The sequence below is a fragment of the Callorhinchus milii genome, unplaced genomic scaffold, assembly GCF_018977255.1.
Source record: "Callorhinchus milii isolate IMCB2004 unplaced genomic scaffold, IMCB_Cmil_1.0 Scaffold21, whole genome shotgun sequence".
Taxonomy (NCBI): domain Eukaryota; kingdom Metazoa; phylum Chordata; class Chondrichthyes; order Chimaeriformes; family Callorhinchidae; genus Callorhinchus; species Callorhinchus milii.
This window is the reverse complement of record NW_024704762.1, coordinates 1,739,541-1,766,463: the sequence shown is the minus strand read 5'-3', so window position 1 is coordinate 1,766,463 and position 26,923 is coordinate 1,739,541. Positions and strand designations below refer to the sequence as shown.

Genomic DNA, 26,923 nt, shown 5'->3' with positions numbered 1-26,923 from the left:
ATAATACAAATAATCTTTTCAGGATCATTTCACACTCACACTCTCCTCCCAAACTGCCTTCTCACTTTTTTTAAAAAAAACCTCACAAGTCCCTCTGCGATTTAAACAGAATTTTAACGAAATTTGAATGAATTAATTCGTTTTCCTCTTTTTAATGTCTGGAAAAAGTAACATTTCCTGTTGTGTGGATCGAGGGGTTTTAGAATAAAGACATTTACTCTGCATTTGTACCGAAATCAGAGAGATACCCTCTCTCTCTCTCTCTCTCTCTGACTGAAAGATTCAGGCAGTGGATTTCAGCGGAGAGAGAGAAAGAGATACAGAAAGAGAGAGAGACAGAGACGCCCCTGAAAGAGAGAGAGACAGAGAGAGACAGAGAGATAGAGACAGAGACACCCCTGAAAGAGAGAGAGAGACAGAGAGACAGAGATAGTGACAGAGACACTCCTGAAAGAGAGAGAGAGACACAGAGAGAAACAGAAAAAGACAGAAAGAGAGAGAGAGAGGGAGGGAGACAGAGAAAGACTGAGAGAGACAGACACAGAGAGAGTCAAAGACAGACACATAGACAGACAGACAGACAGACAGACAGAGAGACAGAGAGAGACAGAGAGAGAGAGAGAGAGAGCTGCTGTCAATCAGGGGAAACCGCCTCTGTTAATAAGCGGCTCAGCTCTCACTCTGTGTCGCTTCATTCCGTTTGACCACATCCACACGGTTTAAGATTGGAGAGAAAACGCTCTATATATCAGGGAAAACGCTTTTTTAACAAGAAAAACACATCAAGCCTTGAACTGAAGAAACCCTCCCCAAAACAAGTTGAGTGCAGATTCTAATCGATTAGATTTTGTTGAGATTTTGCCATTTATAATCGATAACATAACCTGTGTATAATATTTAATTGGAGGTAACTTTTTTTTTTGTCTGTTCGTTCCCCTCTCCTGGATTTCAGGGAGAATGGGGAGAGGGTGTGATTGAGTTTGTTACTTGTCTGTCTGTCTGTCTGTTTAATTTAAAAATATATATTATTGTTCGTTTAACCCCCAACCCCTACAAACAAAATAACTTAATGTGTTAGAAGTTTGAGGTTTTCAGTGTGTGGGTCGGTTTGACATTGATGTTTTGCAGTTTTTTTTTTGTTGTGTTGTAACTTTTAAAAGAATTTTCTAAATGTCCAGGAAAACCACTTAACCAAAGCTTTTATTTTCTAGAGACAGAGATCTAGTGAGATTCTTACTACTTTTACAGTAAAAATCCTGGGAAGCGCTTTGGGAAGTGTCGAAGTCGTGAACGGCTCCGTATCAAATGCAAAGATTATTAGCATTGAATCCCCGTAATGTTGTTAACAAAAGAGCAATTGTAATGATTAATTATTCATATTATAACCATTATATGGGGAAGACGAAAACCAACCAGAGGTGCCTCTATGTAGGAAGGCTGTTTTACCATCTGCAATGATTATTGAAAGTGTTATTACTTTTCATTACTAATCGTAATATAATTAATTCGTTAATTAATTGGTAATTGATTCAAGTTATTAATACAATAATTATTAAGATACGGGGGGAGTTGAGAAGCAAATAGTAGATGTAGATGCCTCTATTTAGAAAGGCTGTTTGTTTGAATATTTCTTCTGATTGATTTTTTTTTCTGCTGATATCTGGTCTTTAACCCACACGTAAAAACAAAAGAAGTCGCAAAAGAACCCTTTTGGAGTGAGATCTTTCTATTTCTACTGATTCCTCTCTTTTTTTTAAAAAAAAAATTAATTTCAAAATTCACGTCTGTATCGTTTCCGTTTTTTTTTAAAAACAAAACAAAACCCAAACAAACCCCCAAAAAAAAAAAAAAAAAAAAAAAAAAATTGCAGTCGAATGCATTGGTTGGTGGATGACATGAACGCGGTGGATAAGTCCTGTGTGAATCTGTCTCTGGAGCCTAATCACTTTCACGACGTGGTTAAGAGCTCCGGCGCCTCAGCGCGAGTGCACAGCATTGAGGTGATCCTCGGCTACACAGAGGATCAGCCGCTCCTCACCCCAGTGCCCCCCTCCGCCCTGACCCCTCCTCACTGCCCGCAGGACACCGGCACAGCGCCTCTCAGCGACCTCCACGCACAGCCCCCGGCGCTGCTCCTCCTCCCGCAGCACCGACCGCGGAGTGACGGTAAGTTCCCGCAGCGACCGGTCACCGCTTTCGTTGTGTTACGAAAACAACTTTTAACCGCACTTACGTGTGTGGAGAGGGAGAGAGAGAGAGGGGGAGAGAGGGAGAGGGAGAGAGAGGGAGAGAGAGGGAGAGAGGGGGGGAGAGAGAGGGAGAGGGAGAGAGAGGGGGAGAGAGAGAGGGAGAGGGGGAGAGAGGGGGAGAGAGAGAGGGAGAGGGGGAGAGAGGGGGAGAGAGAGAGGGAGAGGGGGAGAGAGGGGGGAGAGAGGGGGAGAGGGGGAGAGAGAGAGGGAGAGGGAGAGAGAGAGAGGGAGAGAGAGAGGGTCTGTCCGTTTAAGGCAATCATTTGGAAAACAGGTTTCCAACTTATTTATTCAACATGTGTTGAATTATCCGCGTGTAAATAATATAATACAATACAATACAATATAGAATGTAATACAATATAGTATCATTGAATTGCTGGATAAGGAAAGAGAAATTAACAGTATTTCTATATGTATTTACTAATACATGTATTAGATATAGCGCAAACGCTGCCTATTACCGATTTATATAATACAATATAATGTATAATACAATATGATATCATTGTCGTTTTAATAATAACGCATTGTCACTTAAAACAAAATGGACTGAAGGGAAAATAAGAATAATAATGCACTAAAATAGAATCTGCACCTATTGGTAAACCCTATTATTGAAATTGTGGACATCCAATTTCAGATTCGACCACAGATACAGATATTTATAGGGAATTAATTATTCCCACCTCACATCCTGCGGTGCTTTGGGAGTACAGCGTTTTGTAATCAGGAAATATTTAGTGCTCGTTATCGACTCTGACCTCAAAGCAAACGAATCGAATTGGATTCTATTATTTTTTTCCCAATTAGTAACTTCATTCAGGTACATGAAAAGTTCGGGTCATGGGCTCATCCGAAGGTTTTAATTAAAACACCGTTAGGAATTAAGACGTTGCAACATTTTAGGGCAAATAGAATAGCAATCGCGAATTACTGGGCAGTTAAAGAGAAATTGACAGTGATTATGCATAAAGATAATATATATTATTTTCCAATACGCCAATGTTGGCGCTATAAATATATATGTATTTACAGTGTATTCTGTGAAGCGCTTTGAGATGTCTCGAAAACATGATAAGGCGCTGTATCAAATCAAAGATTACTATCATTATAATATGAGATCTGTATTAGATGTATATATTGTATATGTAGAGCTAACGTTGGCTAATAGGAAACTGTAATAAAGAGCGGATTATTTCCAGTGAACAGCAGTTCGGGGGAATGGGATTTGGGAACTTGTTGTCGGGAAAATCCTACATTTTCAATTCCAGTGTATAAGTATAAGTATATTAATGCTTTAGTGTCTGAAAGCTGAGTGTGTGTGAGTGTGAGTGTGAATTTGTGTCTCCCTTCCTATCACAGAAATTATACCCTCACACTCACACACCCGGAAAATACACACACACACTGAACAAATACACTCACACACACACACTGAGCAAATACACACTCACACACACACTGAGCAAATACACACACACACACACACTGAACAAATACACTCACACACACAGAGCAAATACACACACACACACTGAACAAATACACTCACACACACACACTGAGCAAATACACACTCACACTGAGCAAATACACACTCACACACACACTGAACAAATACACTCACACACACAGAGCAAATACACACACACACACTGAACAAATACACTCACACACACACTGAGCAAATACACACTCACACACACACTGAACAAATACACTCACACACACAGAGCAAATACACACACACACACTGAGCAAATACACACTCACACACACACTGAGCAAATACACACTCACACACACACTAAGCAAATACACTCACACACAGAGCAAATACACACACACACACACTGAACAAATACACCCTCACACACACAGAGCAAATACACCCTCACACACACACACAGAGCAAATACACACTCACACACACACACTGAGCAAAACCACTCGTGAATATGGCAATTAAACGATCTTCGATAGGATGGCGCACAGATCGCTAAAGCCAACAATATTCTCAGTAAAATCACAGCACAAACGCGAGAGAGAAAGAGACAGAAACATTGCGCTTCACATAAAGCCAAACCGCTGTTTACTGACCCATCACTGCACTCACTTCCCTCCTCCAGTCCCTGTTCTGCGGTGTTCACACACACAGACAGTGACGGGTTTAGGAATATATCTGAATGTCAGTGATGCTATCTGTAAGTTTGCAGTTTTTTTTCCCCTCTCCTGGAAACGGTGCCTTTTCCAACCGACTTCACAATAAATATTGGCAATAAATGTTCACAGTAAATGTGTGTGTGTAACTTTACTAACTCAGGCATTAAAATAGACTCAGGTTATAAACAGCCTCACTCTCCCCAGTGCCTTTGACTGGGGGGAGAGGGGGAGACTGCTTCACAGGAAGACAATAAATGTACGAGTTATTAAAGTTAATATTCATTAATGTCATCAAAAGTCTCTCTCTCTCTCATTTAGGGACTTGTTAGTAACTGACACATTGCATTAACCCTTTGCAGACTGGTAACTGCTCCACTGGTAATTAGAAAAATAAAAGAAATGAATAACCATTTGAATCGAACTATTTGTTGGGGGGATTCGTTGAAACTTTTGCACAGAAGGAACACTGAATAAATATAGTACTTCTTGTACCGGAGGGAGAGAGGTGTGTGTGTGGGTGGGGGGGGGGGTAGAGAGACGGGGAGGGGGAGAGCGAGGAAGGGAAGAGGAGTGGGGGGGGGGGTAGAGAGAGGGGGAGGGGAAGATAGAGGGATAGAGGGGGATAGAGGAAGAAAGAGGGGGGGAGGAAGAGAGTGGGGAGAGAGGGGAGTGTGGGGGTGGGGGGGGGGTGAGAGAGGAGAGAGAGAGAGATCGCGGGATAGAGAGGGGGATGTAGGGGAGAGAGATGGGGATAAAGGGAGGGAGAGAGAGGAGAGGGTGTGGGTGAGGGTTGTTAACTCCAGGTCTGTTTCCAGCTTCAGTTATAAACGTGGCTTTGCAAATTCAGCTCCAATTCTGATTCCCCACATTTAATGCACTGGTCTGAGATTTAAGTTTAAGAGACAGCACAGAGACAGTCAGACACACACAGACAGACACAGAAATACAGAGATAGACAGAGAGAGAGAGACAGACAGACACAGAAATACAGAGATAGACAGAGAGAGACAGACAGACACAGAAATACAGAGATAGACAGAGAGAGACAGACAGACAGACAGACAGACAGACACAGAAATACAGAGATAGACAGAGAGAGAGAGACAGACAGACAGACACAGAAATACAGAGATAGACAGAGAGACACAGAGACAGACAGACACAGAGACAGACAGACAGACACAGAAATACAGAGATAGGCAGAAAGACAGATGGGAGAGCAGATAACATTTAATTCGTCAAACTTCAGAATTTATAAAATGTAACCAAAGCCCAGACTGTAAACCGTGTATATAATCCCCAATCTCTCGCTGCTAATCGATATCCACATAATTCTTTTCACAAATTTTTGTTTCCGAAGATGAAGTCATAATAAATAATTCCTCTAAAAACTTAAGCGAAGCGCTGGTTTGGAGCGATTGAATCAAGCGGAAAAGAGAGTTAGAAACCCTGCTATTTTAATGCAAAACAACTTTGTCTTATTGTATTACAATATAAAATTTTATTTTATTGCCTTACAACGGAAGTCGCTTTAAATGGCCACCGATTAACCTCGGACACCGCTTAAGGTGGACAAACAGCTCTGAATGTCCAGTTTAAGTGGCTTCTACTCTATCAAGCACTACAGTAGATCAGAGTTATAATAAGAGAGTGTGGTTTAAGGCAGGAACCCTGCTGACACTGTGTGTGTGTGTTTGCCCTTCAGACCCCCCGGGTTTTGGGAAGGGTGTGGATGGTGTGAGGGAGGGAGACAGCCCGGGCAGCCAGCACACAGCCCAGGACATGGAGGAGGAGCCGCCCAAGAAGAAACACCGCAGAAACCGCACCACCTTCACCACATATCAGCTGCACGAGCTGGAGAGAGCCTTCGAGAAGTCCCACTACCCCGACGTGTACAGCCGGGAGGAGCTCGCCATGAAGGTCAACCTGCCCGAGGTGCGGGTGCAGGTGAGTGAGAGACAAGCTGACACAGGCAGATAGACAAGTACAGGCAGACAGCCATATACAGATAGACAGACACAGGCAGAGACAGACGGCTACAGGCAGGCAGGTACAGGCGGACAGACACAGAGAGACAGTCAGATTCAGTCAGTCAGATACAGACAGACAGATATAGGCAGAAACAGGCAGACAGGTACTGACAGATACAGAGACAGACAAGAAAATGATAGGCGCAGGTATAGAGATAGAAACAGAGGGGCAGAGAGAGAAAGAGAGAGCCAGATACAAACAGACATCAGTGAGAAGGAAACTGAAAGAAAGACAGACAGATGAGTGATTGAAGCTTGTTTTCTGGTTGAATTGGGGCATTGGTTGTTTTAAAAGATTTTAACATGATTTAAAACTTATCAGGTTTAATTTAACCCAAACAGGTTCCCTCCAGTAAAGGGCAATGTTTTGCAGGAACTCTGCTCTGAAAGTAGTTCACGTGAGTCAGAGTCACCTACTTCTGATTTCTTTATTTAAGAAACTCTTTAGAAATGATCGCATATTAGACACCTGTTCTACTTGTAATAAAATATGTCTTTATTTAGACCTGGAGATTTGTGAGTGATGTGTAATGCATTGACATCACTGAGGAATGAGATATGAGATAAGGCACAAGGTGGAGGGTGAGACCTAACTTTGGATTTGAAAGAGTGTAGGAGGAATGGTAGAGTGAGGGATGTGAGGAGTCCTGCGGAGTGTAGAAGGAAGGGAAGAGGGCGGTGAGGAGATGGTGTGTTGAGTATTAGCACAATCAGGCTGAAGGCAAGAGAAAGAGCGTGATGAATAATAATCATTAATAATAATTGTATTAGATATAGGGCATTTCACATCTTCTAGACGTCTCAAAGCGCTTCACAGAATATACTGTAAAGTGAATTGACTGTATATTTGTGAGTGAAACGCGGCAGCCAATTGTGCACAGCAATGTCCCATAAATAGTCGTGGATTGAAGTGACCAATTTTATTATTTTTTTTCTTGAAAGTTTATTATCAGGCGTGTGGAGTAAGGAAACCTGCCCAAGGTTTCGCTCTGCCAGGAATCGAACCCGGGTCTCTCGTTTGCGAGGCGAGCGCTCTAACCACTGACTCCTATGGGAGCAAGGGGGTGATTTGGAGTCTGGGATCAATAACGGAAGAAAGTTCAGAGCTGTGTCGATAAATAAAGACAGACCAGAAGATTGTGATGTGGAGAGAGAGAGAGAGAGAGGGATCAGGTATCAGGTGATAAGCTGTCTGCTGTATTGCCCAGGAGTGCGAAAGAGGAACTGGAAGAGAGCTGCGGTGATCAAGCCTTGGGAGTCCTTGGGTTTGTTGAGGTTTGCGGGTCGTTGAGAACAAAATAAATGTTTGGGATGAAAGCTTTGAGGAGAAACTTTAGCAGTGGTGGAGAGGTGAGCATTACATCAGAGACCAGTGGAGATCGCATGGCAGCGAATGAGGCTACAACGAGGTAGTTAAAGAGAAGGTCCATCACTTTCACACCACAACTAGAGCTTGTCAACGTCACCTGCATTCCCAGTCAGAGGACAAAAAGGAATATTACAACAACAAATTGCATTGATAGAGCGCCTTTCACCTTGGGAGGATGTCCCAAGGTGCTGAAATTAGTCACTAGAGAAGGAATAAATGTTACTATTCTCTGGCATATGTGTAACTTCACATTTTCATTTATGTCCTCCCATCACTATGAGCAAGTGCGGGGGGGAGGGGGGAGGGGGGGAATGGGGAGTGGGGTGCCTACAGTTGTCCCCATGCTATGAAAGTAGGGAGGCTTCCTCTCCCTGATCACCATCTACTGGCCATTGCTAGAGTGTGTGTGTGTGTATGTGTAGATGGGTTGGGTAGTTTAGGTCTCATCTGTGCTGGTATCTTCCAAAGTCAAATAACTTATACCCACTGTCTGGAGATAACAACAACAACTTACATTTATATAGCGGTCTTCACGATGGAGTCCTGGAGCGCTTAAAGCTCAATCACTTGGTTGAAGTTTCTTTGAGGTTTCTTTGATAAGGTACTTCATAGGTAGGATAATGGGGGTCAACAAAGGAGCAGCTCATAATGATTTTCCTGGGATTTGAATGTCAGCAGTGACTATTGGTGACTGTCATTGCAAATGATGGCTGGAGGATTACTGGAGAGTACTGGTTGCAGCACTCGCCTCACAAGCAAGAGGACCCGGGTTTGATTCCCGGGCAATGCAAAACCTTAGGCATGTTTCCTTACTCCACAAGCCTCTGTTTAACTAGCAGTTTGTCTGGTAGTTTGGTGGATCAAACTACCAGACAAATTGCTTTTAAATAAATTAGTGGATCATTTTTCCAGGAGTAATAATCCCTCAAACAAAAAAAATTATAATTTGGTCAATCCACAACTGTTTGTGGGACACTGCTGTGCGCAATTGACTGCTGCGTTTTGCACACAAAATGTAGAGTCAATTCACTTTACAGTGTGCTCTGTGAAGCGCTTTGAGACGTCTTAACAACGTGATAAGGCGCTATTTCAAATGCAAGGATTATTATTATTATTCCTATACCAATGAGGTTATTTGGTTGTTGGGAGGATATGACAGCTGAGCCTGATCCTACTCACACACAGACTGCTCAATGAGGGAGGGGGAGGGACAGCAGTTTGTGACCAGGTGTGGGAACACAGGCTGATTACTGCCTCCCTATCCCAGACCAATTGTAACCCTGACTACTGCCCTTCTCAGGTCAGGCAACAGCCCAACAACCGGGGATCAAATCCGTGACCCCACAGTTTTAGTGCACCGAACGATGTGTGTAGATTATGTTAATGAGTCGCTGGGATGTGCAGTAATGTAATTAAGATCTGAGGCAGAGAGCAGCGGATTACAGAGTACAGGCGACACTTAAACCTGGAGTATTAGAGTTTGTCGTCACTTCTGCCGCCTCGTGACAGCAGTCACAATAAAAAAATCCATCCCAGAGATTTTTATAGTAGATAGATTTTAGATAAAGGAACCTTCTCTGTTGCAGTGCTCATTTTTATTGGGGAGGGGGTGGTGAAGATTAAATCTTGGGTTCATCAAGAAACTCATTTCTGTTTCAAGCAATAGCTTTCTGGGGGGGGTAATAAAAAAAATTATGGTCACTCAATTTCCTCCCAACAATGGGCCTTATTGCACCCTACAATCCTCCCATTGTAATATTGAGTTATTTCTTAAATGAGTCCAGTGTCCTACTCGCAACCAACCTTCATTGTAACCCCTGTTCTAGGTGTTAATAAAAACATTTACATAGCTACCTTCTTGGAGCACTTGATAACACCACAGAGATATTAATTACTCTCTATGTAAAGAAATACTTCCTGGTGTCCAGTCTAAATCTGGTCACATATTAATAATAATCCTTGTATAGGACCTTTCAGGAGTAAGTCCAAAACTTCACAGGATTTACTGTGAGATGGAGTAACTGTATGTTTATAGGTTAGTGCAGCAGCCCAATTGAGCACAAGCATGAAATGAATGACCATTTTTGTGGGGGGAGTGCTGTGGGATTATTGGCCAGGAAACTGGGAGAAACATCCCTGAGTCTGTGGCTTTATGTATCTGGAAATCTAGTTCTGTGATTATTGCATACATGACAAAGGAGGTTATAAATGATAGAGAAGAGAATAAACTGGTATGGAAAAGGGGATTAGGCTGGGTGAAGACTCAGATCAAGTGTAAACACTGGCATGGACTAGTAGTTAATAATAATAACAATAATAATCATTGCATTTGATATAGCTACATAAAATCCAAAGATTATTATTATAGCGCCTTATAACATCTTCGAGATATCTGAAATCATGCACAGCAGTGTCCCACAGTGTCCCAATTGCGCACAGCAGTGTCCCACAAACAGTCGTGCATTGAGTGACCAAATTTTTATTATTTTTTTATATACATTTATTGAGAAGGGATTATTACCCCCAATATGCATTTCTTCTTCTGACTTTTGCATTGCCTCAGCACTGGATACCTAATCTTTTGATGACATTATTTACCTTTTATCAGTTAGAACACGAATCTCCCCCCGGTCTGGCTCCTGGGGAAGGGCAGCTGTTGAACGCCGGTAACGTCATAAAATATTAACTGCCATTTCCCACCGTTCACATGGGATAATTCGATCAATAATCAGAGAATTTGATCGCAATTGATTCAGATTTTCTCTGGGAAAAATAAATCACTGGACCAGAGAGGGAAAAGAAGGGATCTCACAGAAATGTCGAACATTTGAGGGAGTGAAGAATGAGGGAGTCCCATAGTATAGTGGTTAGCACGCTCACTTCACAGGCGAGAGGACCCATGTTTTTATTCCCGGGCAGGGCAAGTTTCCTTACTCCACACGCCTGTTTACCTAGCAGTAAGTAGGAAACCAGTCAATTGACAGATTGCTTTGGGACACTACTGTTGATCAATTGACAGATTACTTTGGACATTACTATACGCAATTAACTGCTGCGTTTCGTCCACAGTATCTACAGTCAAATCACTTTACAGTATTTTCTGTGAAGCGCTTTGAGACATCTCAAAGATGTGATAAGGCGCTGCATCAAATGGAAGGATTATTATTTATTATTAGAATGTGGAACACAAACAGCTGTTAAACCCAAGCCAGTTATAAAATTGAGAAGGGAATTCGACACTTGAGAAATAAAGATATAATAGGGTGAAGGGAAAAAAAGATTTTTGTTTTTAAAATATATGCAGAAACCCTTTGTTTCGTTTTAGAATCTTCAAACCAAACTAATGAGACTTCCATACCCTCATGGTTTACAGTCGTCTGGTATGGAGTGAGTACTCTCTCTGCAGAAGGAAGGATAATGAATAGCTCTTACATTGGAGAGGCATGAGGTGCAGGTTTCTGGGAGCCAAGATTTGGGGACCCCAGATTGTGCATTTGGGTAAATGCTAGAGCTTAATGAATTAAAACCACGTAGCCTACCGTTCCAAACACTGGCAAGCTTCCTGCAGCTGATTCAGTTAGGACCAGGCATTAAGCCAGGGTGGTCCAACCTTTTGGCTGCTGAGGACCGGATGCCCTATTTGACAAATGTCGTGGGCCGCATAAGCAAATTTTTGGTGTTTTCCTTCCAGAAACATAACATAAAATTTACAGGCTATGGAGAGAATGGATGGGCCGGATTAAATGGCAGGAGGGGGAGGAGGCGTGGGCAGACTTGCTGGGTAATTTGGACCTGGATAGGAGGAATTGCAGCCCCCAATGACTGGTCAGATCCTGTTCGCCGTTCCTCCTAGCCAGGTTGGCTGGTCCAAAGAGGAAGAAGGGAATTACAATGGTTGGGGTGAGGGGAAATAGATAAGCAGGAGGGCAATGGGCCGAATGGCCTCTTTCTGCACTGAAAATTGTACGATTATAATCAATTCAAGCCAAACTAAGATTTGTTTTTAAAATCCTAGGTGTGGTTTCAAAACCGAAGGGCAAAATGGAGGAGACAAGAGAAGCTGGAAGCGAGCACCATGAAACTGCATGACTCTCCCATGTTGTCCTTCAACCGACCTCCAATGCCCTCCAATATGGGAGCCATGAGTAATTCTCTGCCGCTGGACCCTTGGCTGACATCTCCGATCTCCAGTGCAACTTCTATCCACAGTATTCCAGGCTTCATGGGGCCCCCACAAGGCTTACAGGCCAGCTACCCAGGCCACACCTTCCTGAACTCCCCACCACCAATGGCTCAAGCCATGCAGTCCATGGGACCCCCACCGTACCAGTGTGCAACGACTTTTGTGGACAAATATCCTCTGGAAGATGTAGACCAGAGAAGCTCTAGTATCGCTTCATTAAGGATGAAAGCCAAGGAACACATTCAGTCCATTGACAAAAGTTGGCAACCGATCTGATGAAGGCAACAAACATCAGGTAGACAATGTTCACAGCTACCTACCTCCATCTCCACACTGACTTCATGCAATTACTTACCAAGATCCACAACAACAAACACCTGGAATTTGGCATCAACCCAACTTGACATCCATTGAAACTATAAATCCCAGTTGGTCTTAGTCATAAGCCAAAGGTTCTATTTACCTTACTAATGATCAGCCATGGCTGGGAGAGAGACAGTGAGGAAATGTAAAGATAGTATAGCGTCTGCATATTCCCAGTCACCACACAATGCGACAAATTTTGTCTTCCATTACAGTTTTGGTGTAGACATTACTTTATTTGAATCATGTAGATGAGATGTAACTGGTCTTTGGCTTCCATTTTTGTCTTAAGGGTAATTTCTCAAAAGGAACAATACTGGTGTTCATAGATATTTAATACAAGTTGCCACTGCTGCCCAGCGCAGCGTGTATAGTGCTCCCCGACTGGCTCTTTATTCTACGTGAATAAATTCTATTTTGAACTCTGAATGCATCTTACGTGAAGAACATTTTTCCCCTACTCCCAGAGAGTCTTGAGATATTGATTTAATATCTCCACAATGATTAAACTACCGACCATCTCCTCCAGGTGTACTGACTGTGGATTGTGTACAGAGCAGAGGTGACCTACAAGAAGGGAACAAGTTTTTAAAATGGTGATTTTGTAGTTATCAAGATGACACCCAGAGTCAGTTACAGCACGGGTTAGAGACAGAGTAAAGCTCCCTTACACTGTCCATCCACACTCCCAGATCAGCAACAGCACGGGTTAGGTAGAGAAGAAAGCTCCCTCTGCAATACCTAAACAGTATGTCAATCTGAAGAGCATCATTCCACCTCACGCCAAATGCACCATGAGCTGAGATGAGAGAGTCACAAATCAGTGATTGTCACAATCACAAGCGCAGTTTTCTCTCCTAAAAAGATTCTCGCATCTAACTGATATGGGAGCAGTGCTGTTGCTGTCCATCTCAGAGGCAGACCATCATTGAAATCCTGTTAGAATCGTAGAATATTTACAGCACAGAAGGAGGCCATTTGGCCCATGGTGCATGTGCCGGCTCTTTGGAAGAGCTGCCCAATAGGTCCCACTACCCGCTCTTTCCCCATATCCTTGCAAGTTTTTCCTTTTCATTTAATTCTCCAATTTCCTTTTGAAAGTTGTTATTGAATATGTTTCTCCCACCATCAGGTCATGCATTCCAGACCCTAACAACTCTCCATGTAAAACAAATGTGTTCTCCCAATATCATATTCTTCGCTCCACGATTAACAAATGATTAACTGTTCGGTCAACTGCGCATGAGAGGAACTGGAGCTGGTGTGATTTTTTCAATATCAACGCAGGTGCTCAGGGAAAATATTTGGGAGTCAGGAAGATGGGAAAAAAATAACATCAAACATACAACTCCTTCCCTTCCTCATCAGCCTGAGGTCCCATTTGCTCAGGTAGATGTTAAAGATGCCATAACATTATTCAAGAAGAAGGAAAGAGTTTCTCCAGGTATCTTGGCCACTAAACCTCTTACATTGCGGTGCACAAACTAGCTGCAGTGACTCTAAGAAATTCACAGTTACTATGCTTGACACTTGACAGCTATTGTGTATGAAGCACTTTGATGTTGTAGACTCTGGATCAAATGTTTTACCGTATATTGTACATGAAGCTCCAAGCTTGGCCTCATCTAATCATCAACACTCGATTTATCTCATTTTCTCTCCTATTCTTCTTCCTCTGTATACACACTCACACACAGAATCTCCTGGCCCACAAATTCCCCCCTTGGTGTCCTCTTCGTTTCCTCCTTCAAGCCTTCATGCTGTTCTCTGTGGAACAACATTGTGAAATCTTGTTAATGAAAGAAAAACCGGGGTCAGCCAGTGCTTTACAAACAGGAGGGCAGGAATGTAACAGTGCACAAACCCGTCACTAAAGAGGACACAAACAGAACAAAACTGCTCCACACAAAGCTTGCTTCCCATCTCTATTCTCTCACACTGACTCTCCGCTCTGCGGGAGCAGTAACAAGGGGAACTGAAAACTTTCGCACAAATCACTCGGCTTCCATGGACCTGTCAAAACCAGGCACGCTCCAATCACTCAGAGATTTACAGGGGACCTGTGGTTCATTCCCTAATTGCAGCCCCCCCCCTCCCCACCCCACCACCCCACTCCAGCACATGTTAAACTGAAGAAATTAAAGGCCAGGTTTGTTTCAGCTCAGGGACAGCGATCTGAAAATCCTACTCAAGGAAAGTTTCAGACTTGTTGGTATTGAGAAATCATTCACTCCAGAATCAGGCCAGCGCCAAGGTTTGTAAAATGTAGGAGTGAAGATGAGATAATAATAATAAACCTTACATTTGATACGGCACCTTATCTTGTTGTCCAGACTACTCAAAGCACTTCATAGAATATACTGTAAAATGATTCACTGTATATTTTGGGGACGAAACACGGCAGCCAATCGCTCACAGTGGTGTCCCACAAACAGTCATGGCTTGAGTGACCAAATTATTATATTTTGGGGGAATTTTATTCTTGGTTAGCGATCCATCAATTGTCTAAAAACCGGGTTCCTGCTTAATGCTAGGTAAACAGAGGAAGTTGCCTACGGTTTCACCCTGCCTGGGAATCGAACCCGGTTCCTCGCGCGAAGCGAGTGCTCTAACCACTGAGCTACAGGACTCCACGATGAGTCAAAAGCAATGGTTCAGTGACAGAGCTGTTTGGTTTATGTGTATGTTAGTGTCAGAGGAGTGGAAGACTGGTAGGTGAGGGAATTCCAGCCTTTAGCTCCCAGGAAACTAAGTTTTACAAATTCTCCACAAAATCTCTGTAAATTGTCTGTTTGGTGCATTAATCACTTTCTGAAATAAATATTCATTATTCTTGAATGTCCTCATTTAGAGTTTATCTGTTCACCGCCTGTAAACACAAGCTGGTAACCAGTTGTAACTGCGGTCGCAGTGCCAGAACCAGCCACAAGCAGGCAAACCTTACGCAAGTTTCCTTACTCCACACACCTCTGTTTACCCATCAGGAAATAGGAACCCGGTTGTTGGTCAATTGGTGGATCGCTCTCCGCGATTCTTTAAAAAAACCTCCCCAAAAAATAATAATTTGATCACTCAAACTACCGCTGATTGCGGGACACTGCTATGTGCAATTGGCTGCTGGGTTTTGCCCACTTTACAGTATATTCTTTGAAACTCCTTATTTTGCATTTGATAAGGCGCTATATCAAATTCAAGGATTATTATTGTTACTATAAACCAGCGTTGCCTTGACTCCAATGAGCTGAGAAACTGTCACATTGGGTTGTCATGATCTTATCAGAACCCCCAATGGCGGAGCTAGACCCAGTGTAGCCTCCGAAAGCCCAGTGACTATATGTACTGCCGGCAATGAGGAGGTGAAGCACACAGAGCCAACAGGTCTCAGGTTTGATCTGTACTCATGTAGCTGAACTTAGTTGGGGCACTGGAATTGTCCTCAGTGTCCCTGGCCTGGGAAGGGGCGAGAGATAGGGATTCAGGCTTCTCAGCTAAGGCTGTTGTTGTTGTAAAGGAACGTGTGAGGAGGGGCGAAGGGCGGAGAGAGGACGGGATTGGGACTCAGTACTTTGTTTGAGTCTATTTTACGTTCATCATTAAAATAGAATAGGGAAAAGATGTGCAGTGACCAGAGTACCATAGAGGAAGGTGGAAATCCAGACTTACAGACAGTAGATAACTAAATTCTAAAAGATGTGTCATTTTCTCTTCGCACCCCCCAGAGGTACTGACGTATGCTCAGGGATACTTCTGAGGGCACACCCCCCCCACCCCACCCCACATACACACCAAACCCAGGTATCTATTTACTGTGTGGGAGCTTTGTATTGCACTCTGGTCACTGCACATCTTTTCCTTATTCTATTTTAATGATGAACATAAGATAGACTCAAACAAAGCACCAAGTCCCAATCCCATCCTCTCTCCCCCCTTCACCCGTCCCCACACATATTTTTTCTAGCTAGCAATTTGTTTTTTTTGGGGGGTTGGGAGTGGGGTGTCAGCCACCAGGCACAAGTGGAAACAAGTGGAAACCCATCACCATGCCTCAGAGTATCCAAACCTGTGAAGTCGTGTAGCTCAGAGGTTAGAGAACTCGCCTCACGAGGAGAGACCTGAATTTGATTCCCGGCAGGGCGAAATGCTGGGCAAGTTTCCTTACACTACACATCTCTATAGTAGTAAGCAGAAACCTGGTTGTTAGTCGATTGGCGGATCGCTTTTCAGGTGTTAATAATTCCTTCAAAACAATAGTAATTATAAATTTGTCACTTCAATCCAGGACCTGTTCAGAACATAGGAACATAGGAACAGGAAGAGGGTGTTCAGCCCTTCGAGTTTGTTCCACCATTGATTAGATCATGGCAGATTTGTACCTGAACTAATTCTTTCAATTCTAGTTTCCCGCTTTCTCCCCATATCCCTGGATATCCTGACCTACCCACAATCTATCAACCTCACTCTTAAAGGTGTGCATAGATCTAGCATCCACAGCCTTTTGGGAGAGAGAAATCCAGATTTCTACCACCCTTTGAGTGAAAAAATGCTTCTTAATTTCACTCTTAAATGGTTTGTGGGACGCTGCTGTGCGCAATTGGCCGCCATGTTTCGCCCACAAAATATACAGTCAATTCACTTTACAGTATATTCTGTGAAGCGCTTTGAGACCTCTCGAAGACGTGATAAGGCGCAATATCAAATGTGAGATTATTATTACTAGAGTAAACCAAACTGAGAATTCCATACATCCCACCTACACTACGAAAGTCCAGAGATAGATTGTTGGAATAGAATGCGAACTCTCTCCCTGGAGAGACGCATTCCTGTTTACCTAATTCCAGAAACCATTAGGCGCAGGTTGGCAAGAGCCAAGGCTTGGGGGAACCTCAGAGTTAGCAATTGGGGGCAGGTATCTGAGGCTCATTTTCCTTCTCCCAAACCCAGAGGCTAAATGCTGCTGTGGTTCAAATTAAAAAATAAATAATCCTAACATTTGCTACAGCAATTTTCACACCGGGAGGGCGTCTCAAAGCTTTCACAAGAATGTTTTGCTGTCAAGTGCAGTGGCTGTGTATTGTGTAGGAAAATGCAGCAGTAAATTTACACACAGGAACATCCCATAAACAGCCACCTACTGCTAACAAATGGGAGCCTGCTGAGGATGGTCAGGGATTCTAACCCTCTCCTCTCAGGAACAAACGGCCATGAAGTGAATGACCAATTCCATCTGAGACTTTTGTTGGCCAGGACACCCGCTGGGAGAAACTCCCTCTTTTCCAACAACGCCACGGGATCTTTAACGTCCAGCTGAACAGGCAGACAGGGCCTCGGTTTAACACCTCAACCAAAGGCGGCACCGCTAACAATGAACACTGCCTTAGTACTGTCCTCCATGTGGGGCTTGAACCGACCTCCGACTCGGAGGTGGGGGTTTAGCCAGGCTGACAATACAGACTGGAGAACCCCAGTGCCATCTCTCTGCTCTGTGCAGTGGAGCTACACACTGGCTTTACCAGCTGAGGCACATCAGAGTCAAACCCTGTCCATCCACCATGTCTCACAATGAACACGGAGGGAAGAGCGGAGAGCGAGGACATTGATGATGGGTGAGGTTAGATCGTTGCAACTTCTTGGAAGATTCTGTGAATGAGCTTCCATGTGTGTGTGCTGATACAATGCTCACACTGGCTGCATTATAGACTCTTTTATGTTTCACCCAAAAAATACACAGTCGCTGCACTCTACAGTAAATCTTGTGAAGCGCTTTGAGAAGTAAAAAGGCGCTATATCAAATGCAAGGATTATTATTAATATTACATTGCAGTTCTATATGGATATTTCCCTGCCATTCGCTCGATCATGTAACAATTACTAATGATAAGTAATAATAATTATTATTTTACACAGCACCCTATTATGTGCTTCAAACAACAATCACTGTTTTTAAAAAAAAATTAAATTCCGCACTTAAACCATGAACAGCACAAACTGTGTCAAGAAATTGTGATGTTCAAAATATCATTTATCAAAATGGTGATTTTGGGGGGAAAAAAGAAACACCTTATTATACATTTAAGGCATTCAAAAGGCTGTGCATGAATCAAATTTTCAAGACTGAGGTGGATAGATATTTGTTAAGTGAGGGTATCAAGGGATTTGGAGCAAAGGCGGGTAATTGGAATTGAGGTACAGATCAGCCATGATCTAGTAGAATGGCGGAACAGGCTCGAGGGGCTGAATGGTCTCCTCCTCTTCTTATGTTCCTATTTAGATCTTTTCGCCTCCCTTCCTTTAGCTCCATCCAATCCCCAATTAGTGTTAACCGTGGGTCCAGTTAAGTTCATTATAGTTTTAGGAAGAGGGGTGATGAGCATGAGCAATCCAACTACACAAATCACGGAGCTTTCTATTAAATTAAAGGCAGTAGTTAACATGCTCCACTCTACTGGTAACTGGAAAATAATTAAATCAAAGTTAACTAAGGTTTTAGTTTATGTCGCCGTCTCAGACCAGGACAGTGTAAATGGCTGCTCACCTTATCCGAGCTGGAAATTTACAGGGAATTTGTAAAGCTGCAGATTCAAGTAAAGATTCCATCAGGACCATCAAAACCAGTTAAAAACAGTTAAAAAAAACTTAGACCATAAGTGACCTCAAGAGATGGGGCAGAGAATTGTGAGTTGGGGGTGTAGTGTATGCCAGCATCTCTCCCATTACTGTTGGTGTTTTAGTCTATTTGTCTGACTGTTTATGGGACACTGCTGTGCGCCATTTGCTGCCATGTTTCACCCCAATATACAATCAATTCACTTTACAGTATATTGTGTGAAGCAGGTTGAGGCGCCTCGAAGACATGATATCAAATGCAAGATTTAATATTATTATTATTAATCTTTGTTACTAACTTCCTGTCTTTCATTTAGATCATTTTAAAGCTTTTACCCCACTCGCTCTTTAATATTTGGCTGTTTTCAGTTCAGATCTGTCTGACTAAACTTCTTGAAACATTTTTTTTTCGTTCTCCCTCTTTCCACCTCTCATCTCTTCCATCTCCCCCTTCTCTCTCTTTTATCTTCCTTTCTTTCTTCCACTATATCTCTTTCTTCCATTATTTCTCTTCCACTTCTTTCTTTCTATCTTTCTCTTCTTTTTTTGCTCTCTTTCTTTCTCTCTCTCTCTTGTGTCCTCTCGTTCTCTCTCTCTCTGTGAGTCTTCCATGTCATCTTTCTCAATCTCTTTCCCATGTCCTCTCGCTCTCTCTCTCTCTCCCATGACCTCTCTTTCTGGCTTTCTCCCGTGTCCTCTCTCTCTGTCTCTCTCCCATGTCCTCTTTCTTTGTCTGTCTCTCCCCCATTTCCTCTCTCTCTTTCTCTCTCTTTCTTCTTTTCATGATCTTTCTCTTCCATCTCTCTCTCCTCGCCATCTCCATCTCATCTCTCTCTTCCAGTATTTCTCTCTCTCTCTCTCCCATCTCTTCCTCTCCGGCTCTGTCTGTCTCTCTCTCTCTATTTTCAAAACTCCAATCAATAGACCTATTCAGCTATGAAATCAGCAGCACTTTCCCGGGCAGACACTTGAGGGGTTGGTAATTACATGTGTTTGGCCCCCTCGCCTGGTGTTCCTGCCAGACAGACACAACCCCCCCACCACCCACCCCATTCTGTTACACTTCACACCCACCCACCCCCGGCTAATGAGGAGCCCAGTCCGGGTTGAAGTGCCATTGTTTCCGCTTGTTGCTCTCCTTTAGCCGCTCACAGCGTTTTGCTAATTCATTAAGGATAATTAAGGCACTAACTAGGAATTAATTGCATAATCGATTCCCTGAGCCCTTTAATGGGAATGGCTTAAATGAACTGTCCAACTGAGAGACCCACTTTTGAGCAAAGATAATAGAGCAACCAGCGGAATTAATTGAAACTGAGTTCGATTTAAGAAAAAAAGGGCATTGAATTGAGACAGATTCCCTTCACATGACATCATTTGCCTGGCGCCTGGCTCTGGTGTCCAGGCTGTGTGTGTGTGGTTGGTGGGGGGGAGCTTGGCACCTTCCTGTTCCACAGTCTCATCCTATTACAAGGAACAAAGACCTGGGCAGAGGGGGGAGGAGGGAGAGACAGACAGTCAAAGAGAGAGAGAGAGAGAGAGAACGTCCGCCTAATACTTTCTGGAATTGGATAAGCGGGATGTCTTATGATCACATCTCAGGATGATGACTGACCACTGTCAATCGCTCTGGGTCCATCGCTGGATTCCCATGTGTAGGTGGGATGGATGGGATTCTCAGCTTGGTGTGGATACTCTTAAGCACCGCGATGGTTTCCGCACGTGTCAAACACTCGGCTGACCCAAAAAAGAAACAGAGAGAGCAAGAGAGAGAGGGGGGGAGAGTGGGGGGGGAAAAAAGTTACAAAACAAAACTTTTCAACAATAACGAAGGAAAAGTTGGACTTCTGCTCAAAACTCAAAAAATTGGACTTGGGGTACAGATCAGCCATGATCTTATAGAAAGGTGGAAACAGGCTAGAGGGGCTGAATGGCCTCCTCCTTTCATTATGTTTCTTTCTCTTCCAATTGGATGTTGGCACACGCTTGAAATTACTCTTTAAGATCTGGGGAAAGTTTCTGAGAAGCATTTTTTCCCCCAGTTATTTATAAACAAGCAATGTTTGGGATGCACAGGGTGTCCACAGGCTGTTACCCTCCCCCCCACCCCCGTTATAAAACACGGAGGAGCTGAAACAAGCTGTCAGAGATTCATTTGGCCTCCTCACTCCATCCATGTTACTGAAGATGTTGCACCGAACATGGCGATGGATTATTATCTGCGATGAAAATTATGGCCCTCACACTCTCTCACATCGATCCTCTGGACGATAATAATAATCCTTGCATATGATACAGCGTCTTAGCACATCTTCGAGAAGTTTCAAAGTTTCAAAGCGCTTCACAGAATACGTCACAGAGAACGTCCTCCCGTATAGTGAATTGATTGCATATTTTGTAGGCGAAACATGACAGCCAATTGCGCACAGCAGCGTCCCACAAACAGTCGTTGATTGAAGTCACTAATGTATTATTATATACAGTTAAACATTTGCACTGAATGCAATTAAGTACTTCTACATAGAACTATCATCGTTCTTCCACATGTTTCAGTCGTTGGTCAGTGGACTGTAGAAAAAAAAATGGGGTAACAAGACATTGTGGACACTCTGCAAAGTACAATTGCATGACAGTCAATCCGCCTCTCCATCGCCCTGCAGTTTTTTAATAATTATTAACTGTAATATTGCCGTAAATTTGGTCACTCACTCCAAGACTGTTTGTGGGATACTGCTGTGCGCAATTGGCTGCTGCAGTTCGTCCACAAAATATGCAGTGAAAATCATTTTACAATGAATGTATCCTATGAAGCGCTTTGAGACTCTCAAAGACATGATAAGATACTATTTCAACTGCAAGGATTATTATTATAATTATGATGATGATTATTACTTTATTGGTTTAGCTAGTACTCTTGCGTCCTCCCGATATGAAAAGCTCTGTACTACAACAACAACAACCTGCCCTCCACGCAGGGTGGTATTTCAGAGCGTTTAACAGTGGCGGAGCCTGACTCTGAGCCGGGGGAGGAAGGGGGAGGAGAGGTGGCCGTAAGCACGGTCGAAGAGGAAAGTTTTCTGACGGGACTTGAAAGAGGGGAGAGATGGGGAATGGATTGAGGGAGAGTGTTCCAGAGCTCTGGGGGCGCAGTGGCTGAAAGCGACTATAAAAGCGTAAGTTTGCAGTGCATTATAATAACAAATAGACACAGCGACTAAAACAACAAAATGTCTCGAAGCATTTTACAGCCATTGCTGTGAAGTGTAGTGACTGTGTATTTGCGGGCGAGTGCGGCGGCTGATTTGCACACATCAATGTCCCACAGACAGGTGTGAAGTGAATACTGCTCGGTTTGGAGGCTCGTTGGCCGGGAGACCTGTTCTTATTTGTGATATTTTTTCGGTGTGATCTCACTATCTGCTCCATGGTTCCTGGGTGGCTGTTTGACTGAGCCAGTGAAGGGCATCTGTGCCCCCAGCCCAGGGCACTGCCCCTGCCTCCAGCCCGGGTCACTGCCCCTGCCCCCAGCCCAGGGCACTGCCCCTGCCTCCAGCCCGGGTCACTGCCCCCTCCCCCCAGCTTGGGTCACTGCCCCCTCCCCCCAGCCCGGGTCACTGCCCCTGCCCCCAGCTCGGGTCACTGCCCCCTCCCCCCAGCCCGGGTCACTGCCCTCCCCCCAGCCCGGGTCACTGCCCTCCCCCCAGCCCGGGTCACTGCCCTCCCCCCAGCCCGGGTCACTGCCCTCCCCCAGCCCAGGGCACTGCCCCTGCCTCCAGCCCGGGTCACTGCCCCCTCCCCCCAACTTGGGTCACTGCCCCCTCCCCCCAGCCCGGGTCACTGCCCCTGCCAGCTCGGGTCACTGCCCCCTCCCCCCAGCCCAGGTCACTGCCCTCCCCCCCCAGCCCGGGTCACTGCCCCTCCCCTAGAGCAAATCATTGCCCCTCCCCAATGGTCATTGGCCCTCCCCCAATGGTCATTGGCCCTCCCCCAATGGTCATTGCCCCTCCCCCAACGGTCATTGCCCCTCCCCCAGAAATCCTCTCTCAGTGTGAATCATTGCCCCACTCCCGGAGCAGGTCCACATCTTCATGGAGGAAGGAGAAAAATTAAACAAAAATAGGCACAGACCCTGTGATGGAAAATGACTTGAGTTCAGATTTTAGACGTTTTATTTTCAGTGAAGTGTGGCCTTTAATCAAACAATACAGAAAAGGCCGTCTGTGGCCTTTCCGCTACAAATCCTCTCTCTCTCTCTCGTCGCTTCTTACCCAACATCCACGAGAGAACGAGGCCGGTGATCTGAAAGTAAATCATATTGTCAATAAAAAAAACATAAAATATGCAGATGCAGAAGGGTGGTCGACCCGAAAGGACTCACTTTCCCTTCTCCATAGATGCTGCCTGACCTGCCGAGTGCTCCCAGTACCTTCTGTTTTTGTTTGGTCAATTCTTAATTTTCTTACTTTAAATTTACAATTTTTACAATCATCATTATACAGAATTATATGAAGCCCAGAAAGTCCAGGCTTACCTTCAAATCTGTACAGCATTGACAGAGGTGTCGTCTTTCTGATGAGACGTTAAACCAAGGTCCTGACTGTCTATTCAGGTGGACATTGAAGATCCCATGGCACTATTCATGAAGAGAAGGAAGTTTCTCTCCCAGTGTCCTGGCCAATAATCCTCCAAGATAAAATTGGTCACTCACTGTATGGCTGTTTGTGGGACATTGCTGTGCACAAATTGTCTGCCAAATCACCCACAAAATACACAGTCACTACACTCTATAGTATATCTTGTTAAGCGCTTTGCGATGTCTTGTCAATGTGAAAGGATTATTATTTTTACATAGAGCTTTACAGCATGGAAATGGGTCATTGGTCCAACTTGTGTGTGCTCACCTGAGCCTCCAACCCTCCCACACCCTCTAATGTCTTTTCTCTAATATAGATATCACATTTCTTCTTCATAGAAATGTTTCACATTTCAGAACCCAATGTCAACATCCAGCCCTCCCAGGGAAGTAACAGCACGGGTTAGAGACAGAGTAAAGCTCCCTCTACACTGTGCATCCACACTCCCAGGGCAGTGACAGCACGGATTAGGAACAGAGTAAAGCTCCTTCTACACTGTCGGTCTACACTCCCAAGTCAGGGTTAGAGGCAGATAAAGCTCCTCCACACTGTCCGTCCTCACTCCCAAGTCAGGGTTAGAGACACAGTAAAGCTCCCTCTACACTATCCCACAGGTGACTATCCTGGGACAGTCACTGGCTAGAATCCCACAAAGATAACACAGCTGGTGGCAGTGGGCGACCAGACCATATCAAAAGCTGCTGGAGGCTCCTGATGAATCTCAGGGAGAAGCTGACCTTGTGTAGTACATCATAGGCTGTTTGCTCAGCGATCGCCCCTCTCCCAGGGGGTCTGTGCTCTCGGTTCCCGTGCCGGGGGCTCGGTTTTTGTCCGTGAAAAGCCTGGAAGATTCTTCTTCCCCAGGAGATGGCCTGAAACACAACACACGGGGTGGGGCAGATAGGGGAGGGCTTTATAGCAGCCACTGACTCACGTCTCTATCAGTATCAATGAGAATTTGATCCTTACATTCCACATGTTGCAAATTAATTTTAAACGTAAAGTTGCAGATGCCCCTCAACAGCTTGTGACACAGCGCCCGGCACGTGGGCAGTGTTTCGGAATGCTGAACAGCAGCACGACTTGACGCTGAGTCGGAAAGGTAGGTGGAGGAGGTGACCGTAGGCACGGTCGAAGAGGAAAGTCTTTAGGTGTGATTTGACGATAGCCAAAGAGAGGGCGAGACGGAGGATTGAGCTAGGGAGTCCCAGAGCTTTGGGGCGTAGTAGGAAAGCATGGTTTTACGTCTCATCCAAAGTACAGCTCTACCAGCACAGCAATGGAGAGTCAGCCTGGACCATGAGCTCAAAGCAAAGTCCTGATGTGGGGCTTGAACCCACAACCTTCTGATTCAGAGGCAAGGGTGCTGCCAACTGAACCACTCCATCCATTTCATAACAGTTTTGTTTTGCTCAGCTACGCACATGGAAACCCATCATTGTGCTTGAGAGTATCCAAACCAAACTGAGAATTCCATACATCCAACTTACATATGGAAATTCCAGGGATATTTATTGGAATGAAATGCACACTCTCTCCCTGGAAGGATGCACTCTGCTTTCCTAATTCCGGAAAGTATTAGGCACAGGTTGGCAAGGGCCAAGGCTTAAGGACCCCAAAGTGTGCGTTGGGGCACCTTGTATGATGGGGTACATTACTGTGCTCAAATTCGCTGCTATTTTTGTCTACAAAATCCAGCCATTACATTTTACAGCGGTTCCCTATGAAGCACTTCGAGAAGCGTCCGCCTTAGATGCTGTGTTGAATACAATTATAATGATAATAATAACAATAATAAGTCTTGCGTTTGATACAGTGCCTTATCACATCGTTGAGATGTCTCAACTTACCCACTGCCCACTGTGACCTCAGCTTGACCACCCGGCCATGGCTCAGGCCAGTGGCCATCGAGCACTCATACAGTACTGCCCCCACCAGCAGGACCCCACAAACCAGGAGCCAGCACCTTGCAGCCATTCCACCTCTCACTGCACAGCTCACCACAGTGACAGTGAGAGAGGGACCCGGTCTTTGTTCTCTCTCAGGCAGAGGGCCCTGCACCAGCCTCGCTTCACAGCTAATCCTTGGCAGATGTCTGGAGGCTCGAATATCAGGACTGACGTGGAACCCGTGCAGCCTCTGACACTCTGCCATCATCAACAACGCGCATTTATTTCACGCAGGGTAGCGTCCCACAGCGCTGTCCAGTTGTGGGGTTGGAGGCCGAGAGAGGGAGAAGGGGAAGTGACCATAAGTACCGTCAAAGAGGTAGCTCTTAAAGTGGAATCTAGATAACAACAACAACTTGCATTTGTACAACGCCCTTCATGCAGGGTAGTGTCCCAGAAGGCTTAACGGTGCCGGAGCCTGACTCTGGGCTTGGGGTTGGAAGGAGGTGACCGTATGCAGGGTCGAAGAGGAAGGTCTTCCTAAAAGAAAGGGCAAGGCGGATGGATTTGGGGGAAGAGAGTCCCAAAGTTTCGGGGCGCAGTAGCTGATTACAGCCGCTGACATTGGGGACAAGCAGGAAGCCAAAGCCTGCCGAGTGTGAAGAAAGCAGGTCAGAAGGTTGGGAGGTACCACGGAGTGGAAGGGTTTGTAGGGATTTGAGTGTGAGGACCTTGAAATCGATCTGCTCTGTGATAAAGAATGAAGAGGGAAGTGAAACGGAGGGATCGAGGCAGCAAGTTCTAGAAGCGAGGCTGAAGGTGCGGCCACGGATGATGGGGTGGAGGGAGAGAGGACGAGCAGTAGCCTCTGTTAGCCAAGCCAGTTATTGACATCAGTGCTTGGCGCCAGTTGAGCATGTGGTTCCAAGGATTCCAGTCAGGAATGAGAACTATAAAGAGAATTCATTTTGGTGCCATATCTTCACATGTTGGGAACTTAAGCTTTTACCTGAGTTTTCCTGGTTCTTCCACCACTCGTTGCCTTTGACGACTCAGTATTTTGTTCTGTTGTCAGATTCCAGGACTAACAGTCACACACATCACAGGTTCAATCCCTGTTCTGTACTGACTCAGCTGGTCTCAGACAAGCACAGCCAGTTCGGGGGCAATCAATCTCTGTCCCCCTGGGATAAGGAGGTGATAATCATAATAATATAATCCTTGCATTTGACACAGCGGCTTTTAAGTGTTCTGAGACGCTACCCTGCATGCAGGTTGCTCTATAAGTGCAAGCGTTGTTGCTGTTGCCAAGTCATTAAGGCCTCTGAACGCGCTTCACAGAATATATTGTAAAGTGGATTGACAGTGTAGTTTTGTGGGTGAGACGTGTAATCAGCTCTGATCCAAACCCAGTACTTCCTGCTCCCGTATGTGTGA

At 44.7% G+C, this 26,923-nt stretch overlaps 1 protein-coding gene across 1 annotated transcript; it reads left to right on the top strand.

Moving 5' to 3' along the window:
* Nucleotides 1-1,874: 1,874 nt before the first annotated feature.
* On the top strand, nt 1,875-12,378 carry rx1 (retinal homeobox gene 1). Its single transcript, XM_007908006.2, has 3 exons — nt 1,875-2,166; nt 6,121-6,362; nt 11,830-12,378. Exons 1-3 carry the CDS (start codon nt 1,875-1,877, stop codon nt 12,271-12,273), a joined length of 978 nt encoding a protein of 325 aa, XP_007906197.1. The 3' UTR covers nt 12,274-12,378.
* Nucleotides 12,379-26,923: the final 14,545 nt, after the last annotated feature.

Bases quoted from the DNA above. Each gene is read 5' to 3' on its own strand.
- rx1 (XM_007908006.2), top strand. From the start codon at position 1,875: ATGCATTGGTTGGTGGATGACATGAACGCGGTGGATAAGTCCTGTGTG. The intron at 2,167-6,120 runs GTAAGTTCCCGC...TTTGCCCTTCAG, and splicing joins GCACCGACCGCGGAGTGACG to ACCCCCCGGGTTTTGGGAAG. The intron at 6,363-11,829 runs GTGAGTGAGAGA...TTAAAATCCTAG, and splicing joins TGCCCGAGGTGCGGGTGCAG to GTGTGGTTTCAAAACCGAAG.